Below are 23,046 nucleotides of genomic sequence, written 5' to 3' on the forward strand. Positions count from 1 at the left end.
AATTACTTACACTTGAAACTCAAATTTTATATTTTTCCTATATAAAATTTACTAAAAATTTATATCTTCCTTGCATTTTAACCCTTATCTTTATATTTAACAAATAGTAACAATTATAATATAGACTGTTATAATCATCGAGACACCCTTTTTCCGGGCGTACTTAGAATAGAATTTGACTAAAATAATAAAATAGTATGATAGTCACACCTAATAAAATTTGTAGTTTTATTATTAGTGAGGACATCATTTGAATTGTACACTCGTTCCAACTGATAATAACTCCTGGTGTTTCCACTCGGACTCAACTCAGTTTTCTCACTAAGCAAATCTTATAATCCCTAAACCCCACAACACATTTCCCTCCATTTTCATCAGTTTGAGCCGAGAAGAAGGATGTTCTCGCCTGGAACAAAGAGGTCCAATGCTAGTTCTCGAAGGGACCCTAATCTAGGGCACGCAGGGGGGGTTTCTTCTCCGGTTACTCCTCTTACCGAGAATCGCCGTTCAAGTACCGACAATGTCATCCCAAATCGCCCTAGTACTGGCACTCCGGCCCCTTGGGCTCCTCGACTCTCTGTTCTGGCCAGGTATCACCGCCATTTCTATTCTAAATGTGAATATGTGTAAATGGAGTTAGTTTAATTGGCTGAAAATGTGTGTGGGGGCTTCATTGTTGGTTGATCGACTGCTTTATTTAGTGTCATATGTATTGACATGGTAATCATAGTTGTATACGAGTTCATGGAAGTATTTCCTACGCGAATCCCGGCAGTGCCATAAATGAGTGTGAACCTTTTATATATTAAATAGAAAATTCTGGATATCGCATTGAATCGATATGGTAGTTCATACGTCAGATGTAGGGTATATTTTTAGTTCATCATTCATGTAATATCTTATAGAATGATTGTCATATATCTTTTCAAGAATTCCGACGCCAAATAAGTACGAGAAAGGAGATGATGTAGACCCGATTAAGCCTGTTTATGTTGGAGAATTTCCCCAAGTAGTTCGTGATGAGCAGACCAAGTTGCTGCAGAGGCATGGTCGGGGTTAGTTTCTTTTACTTTTATAGCTTTTTTGTATTCTAGGCAGAAGTAGATCATAGGCTAGGAGCTTGCTTGAGAACATGATTTTGTAATGTGGAAATCAAAACTATATTTATTGTTCAGGTGATGGATTTGTATGTGGTGGAATGGAGAAGGGAACATCTATTGCGTGGATTATTTGTGGAAGCAGAGTCTTTGTTTGGAGTTACCTATCTCCTGCTGCCTCAAAGAAATGTGTTGTTCTTGAAATCCCTTCGAATGTTTTAGAGAATGGAGACTTTGGCAGAAGTGATAGCAATTGTTGGTTTCTTTGTGCTGTCAGTTGGGAAAGGACATCTAGTAGAACAAAGAAAAATGTAGAGCATAATAACTTTGATGCTATTATACTGTGTAACCAGAAAACTCGCACTCTTATATACTGGCCTGATATATATTCTGATGGGGAAACTGCTCCAGTTACCAGTACTGCATCTCCGAATGAATTGGAGGTGACATCTTCACCTATTAATGCGAAAAACACGCCGAACAAGCAAAAGTGTAGTTTTACCGGGTTGTGTTCTTTCAACTCTTTGATTGCTTCTGCAGTCCCCAATTCGTCACATGTTTGCATTGCACTTGCTTCTAGTTCAAATGGTGAAGTATGGCAGTTTCTTTGTAGCCCATCTGGTATTAAACGCCAAAAAGTAGATTGGGATACTTCTTCGAGTTTAACCTCCCAAAGTAGTGATGGTGGTCAGATTTTAGGAAGCAGAGGATATCCAAGGTCACTGGTCTGGCGTTTTTCACATCCTTCAATCCTAGAATCCAGCAGGCAGTTTTTTCTTTTGACTGATTATGAAATACAATGTTTCAACATTGAGCTTTGTCCAGATGTAAATGTGTCAAAGGTCTGGTCGCATGAAATTATTGGTACAGATGGTGATTTGGGTATTAAAAAGGATCTAGCTGGACAGAAGCGTATATGGCCTCTTGATGTGCAGGTAGACAGTCATGGTAAGGTTATTACCATTCTTGTTGCTACATTTTGTAAAGACCGAGTTAGCAGTTCAAGCTACACACAATATTCTCTTCTAACCATGCAATATAAGTCTGGGGTGAGTACAGAGGTAGCTCATGAAAGGGTTTTAGAGAAAAAAGCTCCAATACAAGTGATTATTCCAAAAGCAAGAGTTGAAGATGAAGATTTTTTGTTCTCAATGAGACTTCGAGTAGGAGGCATGCCTTCAGGCTCAACGATAATACTTTCTAATGATGGAACAGCAACAGTGTCCCACTATTATAGAAATTCTACCCGGCTTTATCAATTTGACCTACCTTATGATGCTGGTAAAGTACTAGATGCTTCAATTCTTCCTAATACTGATGATGGTGAAGAAGGGGCATGGGTTGTATTAACAGAGAAAGCAGGAATATGGGCAATACCTGAAAAGGCTGTTATTATTGGTGGAGTTGAACCGCCTGAAAGAAGCTTATCTCGTAAAGGTAGCTCAAATGAAGGATCAGCACAAGAGGAGAGAAAAAATATCACATTTGGAGGTAATGTAGCTCCTAGAAGGGCTAGTTCTGAAGCACTGGATGCTGGAGACAGACAGAGGGCGGTTGTGGGTGTGATAGCACACCGAAATGCCCAAGATGAAGAGTCGGAAACTTTGCTGAGTCAACTTTTTCATGATTTTCAAGTATCTGGACAGGTTGAAGGCTCGCTTGAAAAGCTACAAAAAACTAGAGCATTTGAAAGGGGAGAAGAAACAAATATTTTTGCCAGGATGAGCAAATCAATTGTTGACACTTTAGCTAAACACTGGACAACAACCAGAGGAGCTGAGATTTTGGCCATGGCTGTTGTTTTTTCCCAACTCTTGGATAAGCAGCAGAAGCTTCAAAAGTTTCTCCAGTTTCTTGCTCTGTCTAAATGCCACGAGGAGCTATGTTCTAGACAGAGTAAGAGCCATATATCTATTAATTGTTAAACTGGTTAATACATTGAATTAAATCTGTGTAAGCTATGTTCTAGACAGAGTAAGAGCCATATATCTATTAATTGTTAAACTGGTTAATACATTGAATTAAATCTGTTACATTTGGCTTTTAAAAGTCCACTTTCAGTGACAATGGAACACAACTTCTGCATGCATGCTCACCAAATCCAATTGCTTTATGGACAATGCTTATTTCACATAGTTAATGTTTTGCAATTTTCCTGGAGCATAAAATCAATTCAAGTCAGTGAAAATTTAGTTTTAGGTAATAATGACCTATATAAATATAAGAAAAAATTAGTTTGGGTGTAGAAATGGGACTTTTCAAGTCTAATTATAACCTTGTTGTCAGGACATTCCTTGCAAACTATCTTGGAACATGGTGAAAAGCTTTCTGGAATGATTCAACTGAGGGAGTTGCAGAATGTTATTAGCCAGAGCCGTTCTACAATTGTTGATTCTTCCCACTCCAGTCAAGAAATTCAAACATCAGGTGCTCTTTGGGATCTTATTCAATTCGTTGGGGAAAGAGCTCGACGAAGTACTGTTCTTCTGATGGACAGAGATAATGCTGAAGTATTCTATAGTAAGGTTTCAGATCTTGAAGAAGTATTTTATTGTTTGGACAGACAACTAGAATATATAATAAGTGCAGAACAGCCCTTTGGAATTCAGATTCAGAGGGCTTGTGAGTTATCCAACGCATGTGTTACTATAATTCGGGCTGCCATGCACTACAAAAATGAGCATCATTTATGGTATCCACCACCTGAGGGACTAACACCGTGGTATTGTAAACACGTGGTACGAAATGGGATGTGGAGCATTGTTTCCTTTATGCTCGAACTGTTTAAGGAGGCATCTATACTTGATATATCTGCAAAATCAGATTTATATACTCATCTAGAAGCACTGGCAGAAGTTTTACTTGAGACATATGCTGGTGCTGTAAATACTAAAGTTGAGCTTGGAGAGGATCACAAAGGTCTACTAGAGGAGTATTGGAATAGAAGGGATGTGCTGCTTGATTCACTGTATCAACAGGTCAAAGAATTTGTGGAAGCCAGGCACCAGGTTTACTCTCTTTGGCTTTACTCAGTAATCAATATATCCATTCTGTTTTTATGGTAGTGAATACCTAAGCATTCTTGAATTACTTTTTTTTTTTCAGGATTTAAGTGATGGAAGTGAGGAAGAAATACTGAGGAAGTTTTCTTCACAGATACTATCAATTGCAAAACGGCATGAATGCTACAATACTTTGTGGAAAGTTTGCTGTGATCTCAATGATTCAGACTTGCTTAGAAATCTAATGGTAAGTAGATGGTTATTTATGTTGTTCTATTATCTAATTGCAATACTATGGATCATATCTTGTATGTTTCTGAAACATTGGGAGGAAACGCATCCTCAGAAAATATGCTACTTTTATCCCTATTTTATCTACCAGATAATTTAAAATGGTGACTATAAAGAACAAACATGAAAGGTATTTCTCTTTGTTCAAAGCTTGGCTAAACAAAGTAGAATTTCTGCTGCCTACAGTTGTCCAACTTTACGAAATGCAAGGGGATTTTGTTACAGTAAAGATTTCTTTATTTTAACCATTAAAATACTTTAAACTTATTTTTTTGATTGTCCATAGCTGGTTTTATTCTGTAATGGGGTCTGTGTGAGTATATGTATCTACAGCTACATATATATATTTATGGATATATTTAGATATTCTTTTTGCTATATAGAACAAACAGTTCATTTTTTTTATTGTTCTTACTCTTCTAACACTTGATTCAATTTTACTATTCATGACTCATTTTCCCCCTTAACTGTATTTAATTAATTCCAATACTCTATAATGTCGATTAGTTGTGGTTTTTTTAAAAAATATACTTAATTGCTTCTTTGATGCACCTGTTCATGTTGAAAAGTTTTTCAATGATTTGTTTTATAGCGGGAGAGCATGGGACCCAATGGAGGTTTCAGTTATTTTGTATTCAAACAACTGTACATGAGTCGGCAATTTTCTAAGCTTCTAAGGCTTGGAGAAGAGTTTCCAGAAGAGCTATCTATATTTCTGAAGCGTCATCAGGATCTTCTTTGGCTTCATGAACTGTTTCTTCATCAATTTTCTTTGGCTTCAGAAACACTTCACCTTTTAGCCCTTACTCAATGCGAAAGCACAATGTCAGAAGCTGAAGAGGAGACAGACCCCAGCTATGCAAATGTGGTACAAAATTTACAGGACAGGAAGCGTCTTTTGAATCTCTCAAAGATAGCTGCAATAGCAGGTAATTTTGCCTACGTTCTTTGTTCCTATGAGTTGGTTCTTACAGCAATTCAATTTCAGAATGGTTTTTCTGTGTGATTTTTTTTAGCTTAACATAATGAAGAAATGTATTCATTTGTTGGAAGCAGTATTGCTTGTATGAGAAGTCTATAAAGAAGTAAATATAAGTTTTTCTTTTTATTTATATTTATATTTAAAATGTTAGATTCAAATTTCTGCTTCTTACCTCTTGTATTTATTTCTTCTGAGTCAACTATGTACTTTATTAATAGAGTAAAATAGTAGCACCGAACAATCTTCATTTTCCTGTTTCCTGTTTCCTGTTTCCTTTTTTACCATGCAAGATTTTTATCGTTGCTTATGTCTATGTTGATGATTGGAATTTTTAATACTGTATTTTTTTAAATATTCTTTTGGCTGAAAGTCTACTTCTTGGCTTAATGAGTAGGTAAGGATACTGAATCAAATGTGAGGCGTATTGAAGCTGATTTGAAGATATTAAGATTGCAGGTATTTTAACAAATTTGATTGCCCATTGTAGAATATCAACCTAGGCGTGTAATCTAGCTGTACATCTGATTCTTAGGGATTAGTTTCCTTAAATTGTGATATCGTATATGTGACAGTTGTGTGTATCATTTAGGGCCTATTTTTTAGGAGATTTTCTAGGAGACCTTGTATTAGACTTTTCTATATATGTTTGTATCTTTTACAATTGAAAGGTAGAGAGAAGTTTTTCACAAAAATCAGAAAACTCCATGGTATCAGATCCGTATAAAAAAAAATTCGATTCTCTTTCCTCGAATTTTTTTATCTCCGTCCAGGTCTGGTTGTCTTCTACGGTGCCGGAAACACTTGTATTTCTTCTTTTGGTTCAGTCGATCACCAATCCCAGCCCTTTGTCTTCAATCGCAACTGTCCTGCCTCATCTTTTGCGATCGGTTCCACATTTTCAGGAGGACTCCAAATCAGTCGCTCATCTCTCCAATGTGGTCAGAATTGCCACATGAACACCGTCCAGGGACTCATTCCCTCATCCATCCTCTTTGGTTTTATTTTCCTGAAATCCTCCCATGGATGATTCTGAGCAAACATCCAGGGATTCTTCTACAAATAATCCCTCTTTTGATACACCCACAAACTCTCGGATAACACCTGCCACTACTGAAAGTCATTTTGTTCCTATCACTTCTCACAAACTGAATGGCCATAACTACCTTCAATGTTCTCAGTCAATGATGATGTTCATAAGCGGGAGGAGCAAACATGAATATCTTATTGGAGACATCCGAAAACCAGATTCACCTAGTGTTGAATACAGAACCTGGAGAGCTGAAAATAATATGGTAATGTCATGGCTAATTAGTTTTATGACAATTGAAATTGGAGAAAATTTTTTGTTGTATACCACGGCAAAAGACATATGGGAAGCAGCACTAGAAAGTTTCTCTAGCAATGAGAACATAGCCGAGCTCTTTCATGTGGAAAGTACACTCCAGGATCTTTGTCAAGGTGAGAACTCTGTTGCAGTTTATTTTACAACTCTCACTCGTTATTGGCAGCAGCTAGACCTATTTGAGACACATGAATAGAAGTGCACTAAAGATTGGGCATATTTCAAAAAGATAGTGGAGAAGAAACGAGTCTTTAAATTCTTGAAAGGGCTTGACAAATCTCTTGATGAAGTAAGGGGCAGAATTCTTGGAACCAAACCTCTCCCTAGTTTGCGAGAGATCTTCTTAGAAGTTCGTAGAGAGGAGAGTTGGAAAAGGGTTATGTTTGGACAACCTCATCCCGTCTTAACTCTTGAAATTCCAGCTTTTGTTGCTGCCTAAGGCAATCAGCCAGACTCAGGTGATTTTGCTGCTCGAAGCAATTTTCAAAATGACAATCGAGGTAGAAAAGGCCGCCCATGGTGTGATCATTGTCGAAGACCTGGCCACTTAAATGAAGCCTGTTGGAAGTTGCATGGAAAGCCTGCTGATTGGAAGCCAAATCGAGATCGTGAAGCAAAAGGAAATGCGGCTGCATCGGAAGCATCTTCATCTGCCCCTTTCAGCAAGGAACAATTAGAACTTCTCTAGCAACTCATACAAAAGGCCAATGTTCCCACACAAAGCTCTAACAGATCGACACTTCATGTTGCTAAATCCTCCTCTTCCTCTTGGATTGTTGACTCAGGCGCAACCGATCATATGACAGGTGACAAATCACTGTTTACAACTTACTCTTCTTGTACCAGCCCTCATACAGTATGTATTGCCAACGGTACACGCGCCAAAGTGGTTGGCACTGGAACTATCTGTCTCTCAAATAATCTCACTCTCCAATCTGTATTATTTGTGCCTGAATTTGACTGCAATCTTATATCTGTTAGTAAGCTAAATTGAGATTTAAACTGTGCAACTAAATTTCTTCCCAAATCATGTGTTTTTTAGGACTTGAGCTTGGGGAGGATGATTGACAATGCTGATTTTCGTGCAGGCCTCTATGTTCTAGATGTCAACAATCCTTCTAGCCATATTGTTAGTTATCAATCTCAATTGAGTCATAGTCTCATGTCTCCTAGTCAATTTAACAAGGAAAGTGAGGTTATGATGTGGCACTTTCATCTAGGTCATCCAAATTTTCTTGTATTTGAAACGATTGTTTCCATCCTTATTCATCAATAAAAATCCCAATTTATTTCATTGTGAAGTTTGTCAATTGGCAAAACATACAAGGAACACTTATTCACCACGAACCTATACACCAAGTCACCCTTTCTCTTTAATTCACGGTGATGGTTTTTACTATTAGTAGATGATCATACTCGATTGTGTTGGACATTTCTTATGAAAGAAAATTCAGAAACCAAACACATATTCCAACAATTTCATGTCATGGTCCAAACCCAGTTTAGCGTAAATATTTGGTAGAGTTTCCTGCACAGAAAATTAGAAACAGAACCCAGAAAGAATGCAAATGGCCAGAAAAATGAATAACTGTCTGCATTGAATAGCTAGGATGTTCGAGAGCCTAGTTCTCTCCCTTTGATTACACACTCAATCAGTCCATAACTAACTAAGTACCCTGTACCCTCCCATATACACATATACCTTCCCTAGCCAAGTACCCTGCACCCTCCCATACACTAGCATCTCTCATATAACAAACTATGCCAGCTCAGTACCCTCACTGTTACTGCCCTTGCCTCTACGCGCGTACACAAAGGTTAACGGTGGCCTATCAATACTGCCCCCTCGAAGTCGCACCTTGTCCTCAAGGTGAAAGCTGGGAAACTGGTCTTGGATTACTCGAAAATCCTCCCAAGTGGCCTCAAATGCAGGAATGTTTGCCCACTTAATGAGCGCCTGGGGTGGTGCTTTGTGGGTGCCTGGCCGAAAATCCAGCACCTCCTCGGGTTCCAGAATCCATTCTAAATCAGCGGTCAGACCTGGTGGAAGCTTGGTGGCTTGTTGATTAGGTCCCAAAGCAGCTTTCAGCAGCGAAACATGGAAGACTGGGTGAATTGATGCATCTGGTGGAAGCTGTAAACGATAAGCGGCACTCCTGATCTTTTCTGTAACAGGAAAAGGGCCAAAAAATCTTGGGGCCAGCTTCTCATTAAGTCGTTTGGCAACAGTTCTTTGCCTATAGGGCTGCAATTTAATGTAAACGAGGTCTCCTACCTCAAATTGGACATCCCTTCTCTTTCTATCCGCCTGTGCCTTCATTTTTTGTTGAGCCCGCAATAAATTCTGTTTCAACAACCCCAGAATTTCGTCTCTCAATTGCAGATTTTGATCCACCGCCGATACCCGCGTGCTGGCTGGTTCATATCGAACTAGAGGTGGCGGGTCGCGACCATAAACAACCTTGAAAGGGGTCATTCCAGCAGCTGAATGATAGGCTGTGTTATACCAATATTCTGACCACGGCAACCACTTCGACCACTGGCTCGGTTTAGAGCTTACGAAACATCTGAGGTATGTTTCGAGACATCTATTCACCACTTCTGTTTGGCCATCTGTTTGTGGATGATATGCTGTGCTCCTCTTCAACAATGTCCCTTGTAGGCGGAAAAGTTCCTTCCAAAAAATGCTGATGAAGATTTTGTCCCTGTCAGACACAATTGAACGAGGAATTCCATGAAGTTTGATAATGTCTCTGACAAAAACAGCAGCCACCGTTACTGCCGTGAAAGGGTGTCGAAGTGCTATGAAATGCCCATATTTGCTTAGGCGATCCACCACTACCAATATTGAATCAAAACCATTCGACATGGGTAGTCCCTCGATAAAATCCAGCGATATATCTTCCCATATTTGGTCTGGAACAGGCAGTGGTTGAAGTAACCCAGCAGGGGATTGGGCCACATATTTATTTTTTTGACAAATACTGCATTCAGCCACAAATTTTTGAACCGCAGACCGCATCCCAGCCCAATAAAAATCAGCTGCCAGCCGCTGGAACGTTTTAAAAACACCAGAATGTCCCCCTATATTGCCGCTGTGATACTCTTGCAGTAAAAGAGGAATAAATGGTGATGACACGGGCAGTACCATGCGTCCTTTAAACTTCAAACAGTCCCCAACCAGCGAGTAACCACCGCAATCCTTCCCTTGCTTCAAATCCTGCATTATCTTGCAAAGAGTTGGGTCTGAAACTACGTGTGCCTTTAAATCAGGTATGGATACAATGCTGGGTATCGAAATGGCAGCGAAAGTTATCTCACTGTGCTGCCTAGATAATGCATCAGCCGCACGATTTTCTGACCCCGGCCTGTACTGTATTTCGAAATCATAACCCAGCAATTTAGTTAACCACTTTTGATGTTCAGTTGCCACTAATCTTTGTTCCAACAAATACCTTAGGCTTTTTTGATCTGTTCTCACAATAAACTTCCTTCCCAACAAGTACGGTCTCCATTTTTGTATTGCTAGCACTATTGCCATTAATTCTCGCTCATAAACAGATTTTGTACTAGCCCGAACTGAGAGTACCTGGCTGAAAAAAGCTATGGGTCGCTGGTTTTGCATCAAAACCGCACCCAATCCTGTCCCAGACGCATTTGTCTCTACAATGAAAGGGGCTGTAAAATCTGGAAGTGCTAACACAGGGGCTGTACACATAGCTGCTTTGAGGGTCTTGAATGCTTCCTCAGCTTCCATATTCCATCCAAAAGCGTCCTTTTTCAGCTGGTCAGTTAACGGTTTTGCAATCTGCCCATACCCACGTATAAACTTTCTGTAATAGCCCGTCAGTCCCAAAAATCCTCTTAACGCCTTCAATGATGTAGGAACCTGCCAGCTTTGCATTGCCTCAATTTTCTTAGGGTCCGCTGCCACGCCCTCAGCTGATATGATGTGCCCTAAATATTCCACACTTGGTTGAGCAAATAAACACTTTTTCTTGTTTGCATATAAACAATGCACCCTTAGTTGTTCCAGCACTATCTCAAGGTGACCCAAATGTTCCTCAAGTGACCTGCTATACACAAGTATATCATCAAAAAATACTAATACAAATTTTCGCAAAAAAGTACGAAACACCTCATTCATTAGGCCTTGAAATGTGGCTGGGGCGTTGCTAAGGCCGAAAGGCATAACTAGGAACTCATAGTGTCCCTCGTGAGTGCGAAAAGCAGTCTTCTCCACATCCTTTGCTGCCACTCTTATTTGATGATATCCCGACTTCAAGTCTAACTTGGAAAAGACTGTGGCTCCATGTAACTCATCTAAGAGCTCGTCTATCACAGGAATAGGGAACTTATCAGCCACTGTTTCCCTATTCAAAGCACGGTAATCGACGCAGAACCTCCAGCTGCCGTCTTTTTTCTTCACAAGTAGCACGGGACTAGAAAACGGACTGGTGCTTGGTTGAATAATTCCTGCTTGCATCATTTCCACAACCAGCCGCTCTATTTCATTTTTTTGCGCTTGAGCGTACCTATAAGGCCTCACCGAAATAGGCCCCACCCCTTCCTTCAACAAAATCGAATGTTCCCTTGCTCGTGGAGGTGGAAGTCCGGATGGCATAGAAAAAACCAGCTCAAAACGACTGAGTAATTGGGCCACTGGCAGTGGCGTTTGTGGCTGTTCGTCGATTACCTCCGCTGCCAAATTACCCAGCTGAACCCAAAACCCAATGCCATCGTGCTCTACTGTCTGAATCATCGCTTTCAAAGAAATGGGAGATTTACACAAACTCGGATCCCCTTGCAATGTTACCCAAACTCCAGCCATTTCAAAGCGCATCACCATCGTCTTCCAATTCACCTCCATATTACCCAAGGTTTCTAACCATTTTATGCCCAATATGACATCCGCCCCACCTAAATCCAGCAGTAAAAAATCAGCGACAACGCGCACAGCGCCCAAATCCAAAGCTACTTGAGAACATATTCCCTCCGTTCGAACTTTGCCACCGGTACCCAGTAAAATGCCATAACAGATGGTGGGTGTAATCGGAATACCAGCTGCCGTTACCACGTCCATCGATAAGAAGTTGTGGGTAGCCCCACTGTCGATAAGGACCGTCATTGCCTGCTGCCCAATGTGTCCCGCCAATTTCATGGTATGGGCTGATGTTATTCCCACCAAAGAATTTAATGAAAGGGTGGCTAAAGTTTCCTCAGAAACTAAGATTTCTTCAGAATCAGGTGTTGGGGGAGGAGAGTCGGATGGTGAACTGGCTTCCTCTTCATCCATAATCAACATCACTTGAAGAAGCTTCTGGTCGCATTCGTGCCTGCGGTGATATTTTTTGTCGCATCTGAAACATATTCCCCGTGCCTTTTTTTCTTGGTATTCAGCTTCTGTCAACCGGCGGACTGGTGGGTTTCTTGCAGTTTTTACAGAAGCTTGAGTCGCGCCAAACGAAGATGATGAAGGTTGTTGAACGGTAGTGGGTGCTGGTTTCGGGAATGCGTAGTGCATGGGTGGCCGAGAGGGAACAATCGGACTTAGATTGGGCCTGGGTGTTGAAGCTCTCGGTGTTTGGCCCGTTGTGAACAGTTGGTGGCCCTCCTCCACTCTCTGGGCCGTGTCCATGATCTGGGCCAGCCCAACTGGTTGCAAAATATGCAGAGCCCCCTTAATTTCTTCCTTCAGACCTTTGACGAAGCTGCCTTCGAGGATATGCTCCGGCACGTTGGGAACTCGTGAGGCCAAAGCTTCCCAACGGAGGCGATAATCACGAACTGTGGACGTCTGGGTAACTGACATGAACTCCTCCGACACCGTTCCGATGGGAACTGCGCGGAACCGAAGCAATAATTGTTGCTTCAAACTTGCCTATGAACGAATGGGTCTCCGCTGGTTTTCCCACTGAAACCAGGTTAGGGCATCACCTTCCAGCCCAACAATGGCAGCTTCTAGCATCTGAGGTTCCGCTAACCTCGTTAACAAAAAATATCTCTCCGCTCTGCAGATCCAGCCTTCTGGATTATCCCCCGAAAAAAGTGGAAGCTCCATTCGTGGAGGTCTGTAGTCGGTTCCGAAAATCTGGGTCGGAAGCAATGTGTCCGGAACGGCCGTGGACGGTGGAGCTCCCGGGTGTGCGATCGGTGAAACAGTCGACGAAGGTGAGCTCGGATGCTTGGTCGATGTAACGTCGCCCTCTAGTGCTTGTCGACCACGATCGATGCTTGCTGCGGTCGAATGCGAAGTCATCTTCTCCGACTGAGGTAACCACTGTGCCAATTTCAGAAGTATGAATTCCATTTTCTTCTCGATCTCCGGTAATCGCTGAACCTCTAGTTTCAGCAAGTCAATCTCCTTCGGAAGCTGCTGGAATTCAGATCGGACCTCCTCCAAACTCCGGGTAAATTCCAATTGAACGGCCTCCAAGCGATCCTCCACCAGCTCAAGTTGTGAATCCTTCTTCGGTCCCATGGTCTCGGTGGCTCTGATACCACTTTGGTAGAGTTTCCTGCACAGAAAATTAGAAACAGAACCCAGAAAGAATGCAAATGGCCAGAAAAATGAATAACTGTCTGTATTGAATAGCTAGGATGTTCGAGAGCCTAGTTCTCTCCCTTTGATTACACACTCAATCAGTCCATAACTAACTAAGTACCCTGTACCCTCCCATATACACATATACCTTCCCTAGCCAAGTACCCTGTACCCTCCAATACACTAGCATCTCTCATATAACAAACTATGCCAGCTCAGTACCCTCACTGTTACTGCCCTTGCCTCTACGCGCGTACACAAAGGTTAACGGTGGCCTATCAATATTCAAATTCTCAAAATTGATAATGCCAAAGACTTCTTTAATTCAAGTCTTGGTCCATATCTCAAATCTCACGGTGTTGTTCAACAAAGTTTATGGGTTGACACACCACAACAAAACAGTGTAGCTGAACGCAAAAATCGACATATACTTGAGGTTGCTCGATCTCTGCTATTTCAAACCAATGTTCCTTAAAATTTTTGGGGTGAGGCTATTCTAACTACCACATACCTCATCAATCGTATGCCTTCTCGCGTTCTCAAATTTCACTCACTGTTGCAGATATTTCCAAGTCTACCCTACCTCACGTCTTGTGTCCTGGATCCCTTTCAAACTTTTCTGATGCACTGCCTTTGTTCATATTCATTGGCAATTCTGTGGTAAATTTGATGCCCGTGCACTAAAATGCATCTTTCTTGGGTATTCGGCTAATCAGAAAGGCTATAAATGTTTCTCTCCCATTACCCGAAAGTTTTATAGCACCATGGATGTTACCTTCTTTGAACAAAGCCCTTTCTACTCCAATTCTGCAATTCAGGGGGAGAACACAAATGAATCACAGATTTGGGATCGGTCTTCACTTCTTGAACAACCATCATAGCTTTCCTCCACTCTATCTTCTCCGCTTAATACTCCAATTCTTATTCCAGTTTCAAGTTCAACATCAGATTTCCTCCAACACGCATACCCTACTTCTCCAGAAAAATCCATGCTTGACCAATCTCCCATACTCTATCCCAAACATCTTCATCTTCCTGATGATGCCTTAAAAGTTTATGATAGAAGGAACAATTCTAATCTACCTGTACCAAATCAGCAAGGTCAAGAGCCTCTCCTAAGCCAAGTTGAACTTGAAGCATTACAAGAAGAGTTGGATTCTGGTTCCCAGATAGATTCAGATTATGACCTGAAGTTGGACCTTCCTATTGCACAAAGAAAAGGTGTTCGATCATGTACCCAGAATCCCCTTCGCAACCACATCTCTTACATAAACTTGTCTCCAAAGTTTCAGGCATTTGTGACATCCCTAGACAGAATCACAATTCCCAACTCGGTGTATGAGGCTCTACAGGTTCCAAAATGGTGCATTGCTACATTTGAAGAGTATACGCCACTTGAAAAGAATGGTACTTGGATATTAACAAAACTTCCTCTTGGGAAGAAAACAGTAGTTTGTAAATGGATATTCTCAGTCAAACAGAAAGCAGATGGAGGTGTAGAAAGATATAAAGGCCGACTAGTGGCGAAGGGGTTCACTCAATCATATGGGATTGATTATCAAGAAACTTTTACTCCTGTGGCAAAGCTTAATACAGTTCGTGTCTTGTTGGCTATTGCAGTTAATAATGATTGGCCATTGTTCCAACTTGATGTCAAGAATGCTTTCTTGAATGTAGAGCTAATTGAGGAAGTCTATATGGATGTACCTTCTGGCTTTGAGACAAAGGAGACACAGGGAAAGGTCTGCAAGTTAAGGCATTATATGGACTTAAACAATCTCCTAGAGCTTGGTTTGACACATTCACTAAGGTTCTTAAACATGATGGATACTTCCAAACACATGTAGATCATACCCTATTTGTGAAACACTTCCCAAATGGGAGAAATCACAGTCTTAATAGTCTACAGGAAATTATGAAGAAGAAATGATAAGGCTCAAGAGGCAATTGTCTAAGAAATTCGAGATCAAAGACTTGGGATTTCTGAAATATTTCCTAGGAATGGAAGTTGCACGAAGCAGTCAAGGAATCTCAGTTTCTCAATGCAAATATGCTCTAGATCTCTTGCATGAAACTGGTATGATTGGGTGCAAACCTGTTGAAACTCCTATGGATCCTAATACTAAAATGATGACCTGAACAGACAAGTTGGCAGCTGATAAGGGACAGTACCAATGCATGGTGGGTAAGCTAATATATTTAACTCATACACGACCAGATATAAGTTTTGCTGTTAGCATCGTGAGTCAGTTCCTAAGCAACCCATCAGTGGATCACTTGGAGGCAGTTTACCGCATTCTAAGATATTTAAAGAAGGATCCTAGAAAAGGACTTATGTTCAAGAAAACAATTAATCGAGCCTTGGAGGTTTATACAGACGTTGATTGGGCTGGATCTCCTTATGACTGAAAATCCACATCAGGATACTGCTCATTTGTTTGGGGGAATCTAGTGACATGGCGTAACAAGAAACAAGAAGTGGTGGCACGTAGTCGTGTCGAGGCATAGTTCTGCGCTTTAGCCTTAGGAATTTGTGAAGGAATTTGGTTACAATGGCTGATGAACGAACTAAGGATTGAAACATCAGATTCTATCAAGATCATGTGTGACAATCAGTCAGCAATTGCAATTGCCAAAAATCCGGTACATCATGATCGAACTAAGCATGTAGAGATTGATAGACATTTCATAAATGAGAAAATTGAAAGCAAGACTATCACACTCAACTATGTTCCTTTTGGACAACAAGCAGCAGACATTCTAGCTAAACCTCTGATTCGCCCCAATCTCACTAAGCTGAGTACTATACTTGGATTGGAAAATATATATCGCCCAGCCTGAGGGGGAGTGTAGAATATCAACCTAGGCGTGTAATCTAGCTCTACATCTGATTCTTAGGGATTAGTTTCCTTAAATTGTGATATTGTATATCTGACAGTTGTGTGTATCATTTAGGCCCTATTTTTTAGGAGATTTTCTAGGAGACCTTGTATTAGACTTTTCTATATATGTTTGTATCTTGTAGGATTGAAAGGTAGAGAGAAGTTTATCACAAAAATCAGAAAACTTCACCCGTTTTGACATCTACTTGAAGCATGTCATTGATTGTTCTTCATTTTTCTATCCTATGATTTGTTTGAGAATCAATGAATGTGATCTTGAGTTCTGGTAATTTTTCTTAAATTGCAGCACCTTCATATATCGGTCACTCATAGGAGCCTCCCCTTTATAGTCTCGTAGGCCCCTCTTTCTTGTGTTCTTGCATGTGCAATATATTTACTAGGCGCCCAAAAAAACTGCTATTGTAGGTTAATTTCTTTTAAATAGTGGTAGTTCATGCAGCATCTTGTTTATCATATATATCTTAACAGGAATTCTATTAAACCTTATTTACTCTCCCTCACACAATAATGATGGTAGTAGGTAGTAATAACTTTGTAGTCATCTAAAGTTTTAGGAATGGTATTTAAAAATAATACGGTGAATATTTAAAGGATTATTTTGGAAAATACTATTTTGAATATTTCAAAATTTGAATAAAATGACTATTTCAGAAGCGGTCATTTGGAATTAGGATTCACCCATTTAGGTGGAATAGCTATTCCATAAAAGTGATTGTTTCTGTTGTTTTGTCAATCCAAACATCAGAATAAGAATTCTTAGGAATGGTCATTCCATCAAAACCAAATGGCACTTAAGATTAATTCCATTTACAACCACCTATAAATCCATCCACTAATCTCTTCACAGTTCCTTCCACTTTTGATCATTACCTCTTGTACTAAATCATTATGACATTTCTTTCTTTTTGTGCTTGGAAGATACTTTAATGTCTATAAATACCTGATTTCAGGAAGAAATAATAGAGTTCCTTCCTGGTGATGGTACAAAACAAGCTGTTGGAGAAAGGCTCCTCAATCCTGAAGAACTCATTAAACTGTGTCTTGAAATGAGAAGCCCGGAGCTATCATTGTGTGCTTTTGATGTGTTTGCATGGACAAGCTCTTCTTTCCGGAAGGCCAACAAAACTCTTTTGGAGGAGTGCTGGAGGAATGCTGCTGATCAGGATGATTGGAGTGAACTCTATCAGGCTTCAATCGTTGAGGGGTGGACTGATGAGGCGACCATGCAGAACTTGAAACACACCGTGCTTTTCAAGGCTTCAAGCAGGTGTTACGGACCCATAGCTGAAACTTTTGGGGAAGGGTTTGATCAAGTCTTGCCGCTGAGGCAGGAAACCTTTGAATCTTCAGCCAAGAAAGATTTAAGTTCTTCAGTAGAAGCAATTCTGATGCAGCACAAGGACTACCCTGAGGCCGGCAAGCTGATGCTGACTGTGATCATGATGGGGAGTGTACAAGCTTATACCGAAGAAGGTGGTGATGGTCCTTCTCCAATGGAGTGACTTTACAATATTACATCAACTCAATTAGTGATCATAATGGTAACATTTTGAACTTTTCGTGTGAATTACTTTTTTGCTTCTAACACTAGCTCTTATAGTCGAAGATGTTCACTCATCCTCAGTACATATGATTTCTTCCCTAGTGAAAACAGATTGAAAGAAGGCATGTTGTGATGCCCCTTTTAAGTCCATTGGCTATACAATTTTTCTTGTAAAAGTGTACCAATGTTGTGAGTTATGACTAAATTTTCGGTTAACCTTGTTCTTATTTCTTCCCCTAATTATTTATTTAGAATTACTGGAAAAATACGTTCTTCAACCTATTTAATTTAAATGATGCAATTGTTTGTAACTTCTAAATCCAACACAACATCACTTGGGATCTCTATGTATTACCGGTTTAGGGTTTGTTTGAACTATTTTTCTTTCAAATTAAAATATTACTTATTAGCTGTTTCTTTGCAGGTACTAAAGATAACTTTTGACTCACTTTTAGTCGGAAAAAAAACTGAGATTTTTGTGCAAATTTTAAATAAATTTTTCAATTAAATAATAACTAAATATTATAATGTATTTATATTTGAATTTTTAATATTAGTTTTTCTTATTTTGTTATTTGTATAATTTTAAATTTATTTTATCGTTATTTATTATTGTGGTGATCAAACTATCACCAACAACAACCACTAAATAAGATAACCTCAAGAAATGAAACGAAATTGAACACAGAGATACGTGGTTTAGCTCTAGTTAGAGCCTACATCCATGGGAACAACCTTCGAGACTTTTTACTATCTTTATTGTTGAAAAAGATTACAATGGCAGCAAAATACAAGTCTTTGCAACAGAGGAACTTGTTTCTTTAGTAACAAAAGCTGAGTGAACAACAAATCACTCTAAACTCTTTGCAACGCCTCTGACAAGATTCTTGGAACAAAATTTCTGATACTTGTCCGAACGACTCTGCAACCCTTTATATAGCTAGTATCAAATAGGTAGAGTAATTAACTAAACAGTTATGAATAATTTTATCTTTCGATTTTGTATGCACCATTTTTGTTTGAGTGTTGCTATTTGGTCCCTTATGATATCTAACACCACATGAGGTGTCGCCTCATGATTAGTTAGCGATACCCTATAATCCTTATTAAATTAAAATAAGTAAGACCCGATATTTGATTGCACCAATAACAGTATGCCACCTACTTGGAGTGTTGGGCACTAATAATACCCTTTAACAATTTTTTTTTTTGTTTAAATCATCTCCAATTTAACAATTCGTTTTGGCCATTTAGGCTAGCAACTTTGGAGTCTCATTTCCCGATTTAGATGTGCACCTTAAGTGGCACATTATGTAAAAATGATGATAACTTTTATATATTTGAATATTTTAGACTTGGGTGCCACTGCCACGATTAAATATGTATCATCAATATATGCATATACATATTTTTTTTTAGTTGAACACATATGTAAATACATGTGACCAAGTAAATACATGTGACTCTAGAAAAAGTCAACTAGAAATTGATGAGTCATATATTCTTTTTTATCATATAACAGTTCACTTTTGTCGCACATTAACATATATACCGATTTTGAATTTTATGAAAATGAAGAAGATTCACAGTTTCATTTTAATTTGAGAGCATCACCTTGTATGAATTTGTTTAAGATTTATCATATTCTTCATGGTTATATATCACTTTTGGAGACATTTTGTGGCTAATAAAGCCCTAGGTCAAAGTGGACCATGAAAAATATAAAAAAAATCAGGAGAATTTGAGCAGCATAATAGCACGGAGAAATCATATTTCCTCCTTTGACTATATCTCACTTTTGAAGGTCTTGTTGGGGTTTTATGCCTTAATTAAAACTCAATTTCTTTGTAATCTTATTTTATTATTAATAAAAAAATAGAAATCATTTTTTGACTTGGTCAATTACTTTGCTCACATGTTTTATTTTCAAGATTATTTGTTTAATATAAACTTCTATTAAATCTCAAGCATATAACTAATCATATTCATAGTGACGTAATCACAGTGGAATATAAATATGATAACATGTTCAAAATAAATTAGTCCTAAGACTATTCAGTGCATAGGATTTACACTAACTTGCTAATCTACGATATGATCTACTTACTGTGGAAAAAATATAACGTAATTAGATATAATACTTGAATAAACACAATATGATAAAAACACTATTTATATCTACTAAATTAAAGATACATAAATATTATAATTATAAATAACTATAATATAAATAGCAATTATAATTAATCTAGACAATAATTATAATGAAAAATAATAACAACAAAATAAAAATCGAGCCCTGTATAGCACATAGTTTCCTTAAAACAGATTCGCTGCCTCTAAGAAGTTTCGACGTCTATCTCCCAAGATAGAGCGGAGAACGACAAGTAACTCAATTACTTCGCCGAACCAAAATATGCCCGAACTCTACCACACTAAGAATATAAAACTTTTAACTAAAACCATAATATAAATATAATAATATATTTATATTCCTTAAGCAAGGATTTTTCCTATCCTTAACTACTCAGCCATGAACCCTTTATATAGTCTAAGTGAAAAGAGAAAATTCTCTTATAAAAAATGTGGGACAAAAATCCTATTTGTTTTTCAATTCAACACAAACGTCTAACACTTACATATCGTAGTATTAGGTTCTTTCCAGAACATTAGCAAAGTAGATAAGATCGGATGTATTTGTTACATCGGACTTGACCGATATTGACAGTTGCCAGGATAAGTAAACATACCGTTATTATCTATTATAGTCATATCATATAGTTGACCATAGGTCAATTCAATCTCAATTCTGAGTGGTTAGTATTCTAACTGATTGTATTATTTGAGTTATTTGACTTGTTCGTTACCAGCTTACCCTATGGACTAGCCATACTTACATCTTGGGAACTTGGTAGTATAATTGAGTGGGAGTGTTAATCATAGATATGAACATCTATAGCTTTTGATGAAGAAGTGAAACGATGATTTCCTTTTAGTTTGGTTCAATGTGCTAAATGATAAAGATTTCATTTTAGTAATTAATATTAGTTTACTAAAATATCATTTACAAGGAATTAAATGTTTTAAGGATATAATACAATGATGGGTAAAATGGTATTTTAGTCCCATCTTATTGTAGACCGTCTATAGAGGGTTGAGTGACAATTATGGTTGTAACAATGGATAATTAATAACGTATATATATTGTTGTTGACGCGGTTTTTCGCCAACAGTGAATTATGAGAATAGCTGGGATGGATTAGTGCTTAATGGTAAACCGTAATAAGAAAATGATACTTAAAAAATGCTAGAAATGAAATATCAAGAACACTTGTCCCTTTTTACGTGGTTCGGAGGTTAAAATCCCCCTAGTCCACGAGTCTGTATTATTACTGTATATCTCTCTATATTTTGATAGAGTTTTTTCATTACAGGAAAAACAACTCCCCCCCCCCCCCCCCCCCCCCCCCCCCCCCCTCTATCCAAGGTCTTAGTATTTATAAAGAAAATCCTTGGATAAGCATTGGGGTCATCACGTGAATCCAAATCCCTCGTGCGACTTGTCTCACACTAATGATGAATATTACAATTTATATTAAGGTATGGTCTAGTCATTAGGTAAAACTGATCATGGGTCGTCAGGGAGGAGCAGACATGTGATGTTTGATCATGCACGATTATCTTATGTGTCCGGGAATTCAGGGATTTGTGGACATGTAATGTCTGTTCACGCACGTTTATATAACGTATCCATGTTTATAAGGATCCAGGGAAATGGTGGATCTTTAGCGTCCCCCGAGCTGAGTGCAACGTCAGCTCGTCCCTCGGATGCTATGCTTCATAAGTGTTTCCAGCTCGTGCCTATTGCTTTGTATTCATCAACTCGTGCTGCTTACCTGAGGAATCGCGCTGTCTTTATAGAGAAAATATGAACTTGTGGATCATCTATTACAGTTCTTGGCTAGCCAGCTGTATCTGAGCTGTCTAAAAGACTTGTGCTGAACTTCAGGACGTACATTTGCCCCCCAAGTCCCTGCTCGTGTTCTACGACGTCATTTTTTGACTTACACAGCAGGGAATTTTAAACTTCTGTCGCGATTATCTAGGTTTGGCCATTACTTGAGTACTGGACACGTGGAATGCCGCTATTGGCATCTGTTTGAGTTTCGAGGATTGCATTAATGGCCTGGCCAACTTTTTGTCGCCGTTTCGTCTTTCGAAACACTGTCCTCGGATCTTGCACCAGCTTGATCAGACGGTCCACATCATTTTATGCCTTTTACGTATAAATAAGGTTGGAAATTTCCAGGATTCACCACCTTTCATTCAAAATCTTTCTACATTTTCTCTCTTCTGAATTTCCAAACCCTTCTTCTTTCTCAGAAGAATCCAAAAACCATCTGTTGCAAAAATCCTCGGAAACCTAGTTACTCAGCTACTCAGGAGTCTTCCAGGAACTCTCCCCTGCAAAGTCTACTTCTTTTATTGAAGAACATACTGTAAGTCTCTTGGTTTTGAAGAAGCTTTTCTTTTACCGGTTTCTGCGTTGTTTTTTTATATATATATATCATACTCATCCGCACTTCACTGTAGTCAATATTAAGTTGTTCTCCAAATGTTTTTGGCACATAGGCTTCGACTTAGGTTTACTGAGTAGGTCTTAAAATATCTCCAGAACTCTGATATTCATAAAACTGAGTAATTTCTGGGTAAACCTAGGCAATTTATGGCAAAGTTTAGGAAATACCCATTCAAGATATAAAAGATAAAGAGTTTTTAGGGTTCGAAACCAGGTTGCTTAGGGGTTACGCTTCTTGGGTGGTTTTGCTCTAAATCGTCCCCTAAGGAGAATAGTGGCCTGATTTTCTAACACACAGATCCCTAAACATCAGGGGTCTATTGGGAAACCTAGGCGCGTAGCATAGGTAGCGCGTGGCATCACGCCGCGGGCTGAGATTACCTCAGCTCGTGTATTAAAAGCCTTAGCCTTCCTTTGTGCTTTCTTGCCTTTATAAAAATTCTAGATCGCCTACTAAGTGATTCATCGTTCTTGTTTGTTAGGCGATCTAATGGCACCCAAGAAGAACGCACCAAAGAAGAGTGCAGCCGGCACATCGTCCCAACGAGCCAACAAGGGAAAAAAGGTCGCCTCCAAATCCCTTATTCCCCAGTTTGGCCCCGTGGTGGAGGAGGAGGTCGTGGTCGGACCTGACACATTCTTCGAGGCAGAGACGATTGTCTCCAAGATCACGACCCAAGGAAGGGTCAACAAGATTATGTTGTCCCACAACATTGAGGTCGGGACTGGCGTCCTCATTGCTCGACCTCCATTTGAAGGGTAG

The 23,046-nt window shown here is 39.2% G+C and overlaps 1 protein-coding gene across 1 annotated transcript; it reads left to right on the forward strand.

Annotated features, from left to right (window-relative positions):
- Positions 1-263: 263 nt before the first annotated feature.
- LOC133818378 (nuclear pore complex protein NUP133) lies at positions 264-17,931 on the forward strand. Its single transcript, XM_062251230.1, has 8 exons — positions 264-590; positions 931-1,055; positions 1,176-2,993; positions 3,384-4,105; positions 4,203-4,346; positions 4,983-5,319; positions 5,767-5,828; positions 17,112-17,931. The coding sequence occupies exons 1-8, from the start codon at positions 397-399 to the stop codon at positions 17,661-17,663; spliced, it is 3,954 nt and encodes a 1,317-aa protein (XP_062107214.1). The 5' UTR covers positions 264-396; the 3' UTR covers positions 17,664-17,931.
- The last annotated feature ends 5,115 nt before the right edge of the window (positions 17,932-23,046 follow it).

Source organism: Humulus lupulus, chromosome 2 (assembly GCF_963169125.1).
Source record: "Humulus lupulus chromosome 2, drHumLupu1.1, whole genome shotgun sequence".
NCBI classification, from domain to species: domain Eukaryota; kingdom Viridiplantae; phylum Streptophyta; class Magnoliopsida; order Rosales; family Cannabaceae; genus Humulus; species Humulus lupulus.

What these genes read in the sequence shown, in the direction of transcription:
- LOC133818378 (XM_062251230.1), top strand. Translation starts at nt 397, where the DNA reads ATGTTCTCGCCTGGAACAAAGAGGTCCAATGCTAGTTCTCGAAGGGAC. An exon ending in CGACTCTCTGTTCTGGCCAG is followed by an intron (nt 591 to 930) that starts GTATCACCGCCA and finishes TATCTTTTCAAG; the next exon opens with AATTCCGACGCCAAATAAGT. An exon ending in ACTTGCTTAGAAATCTAATG is followed by an intron (nt 4,347 to 4,982) that starts GTAAGTAGATGG and finishes TTTGTTTTATAG; the next exon opens with CGGGAGAGCATGGGACCCAA.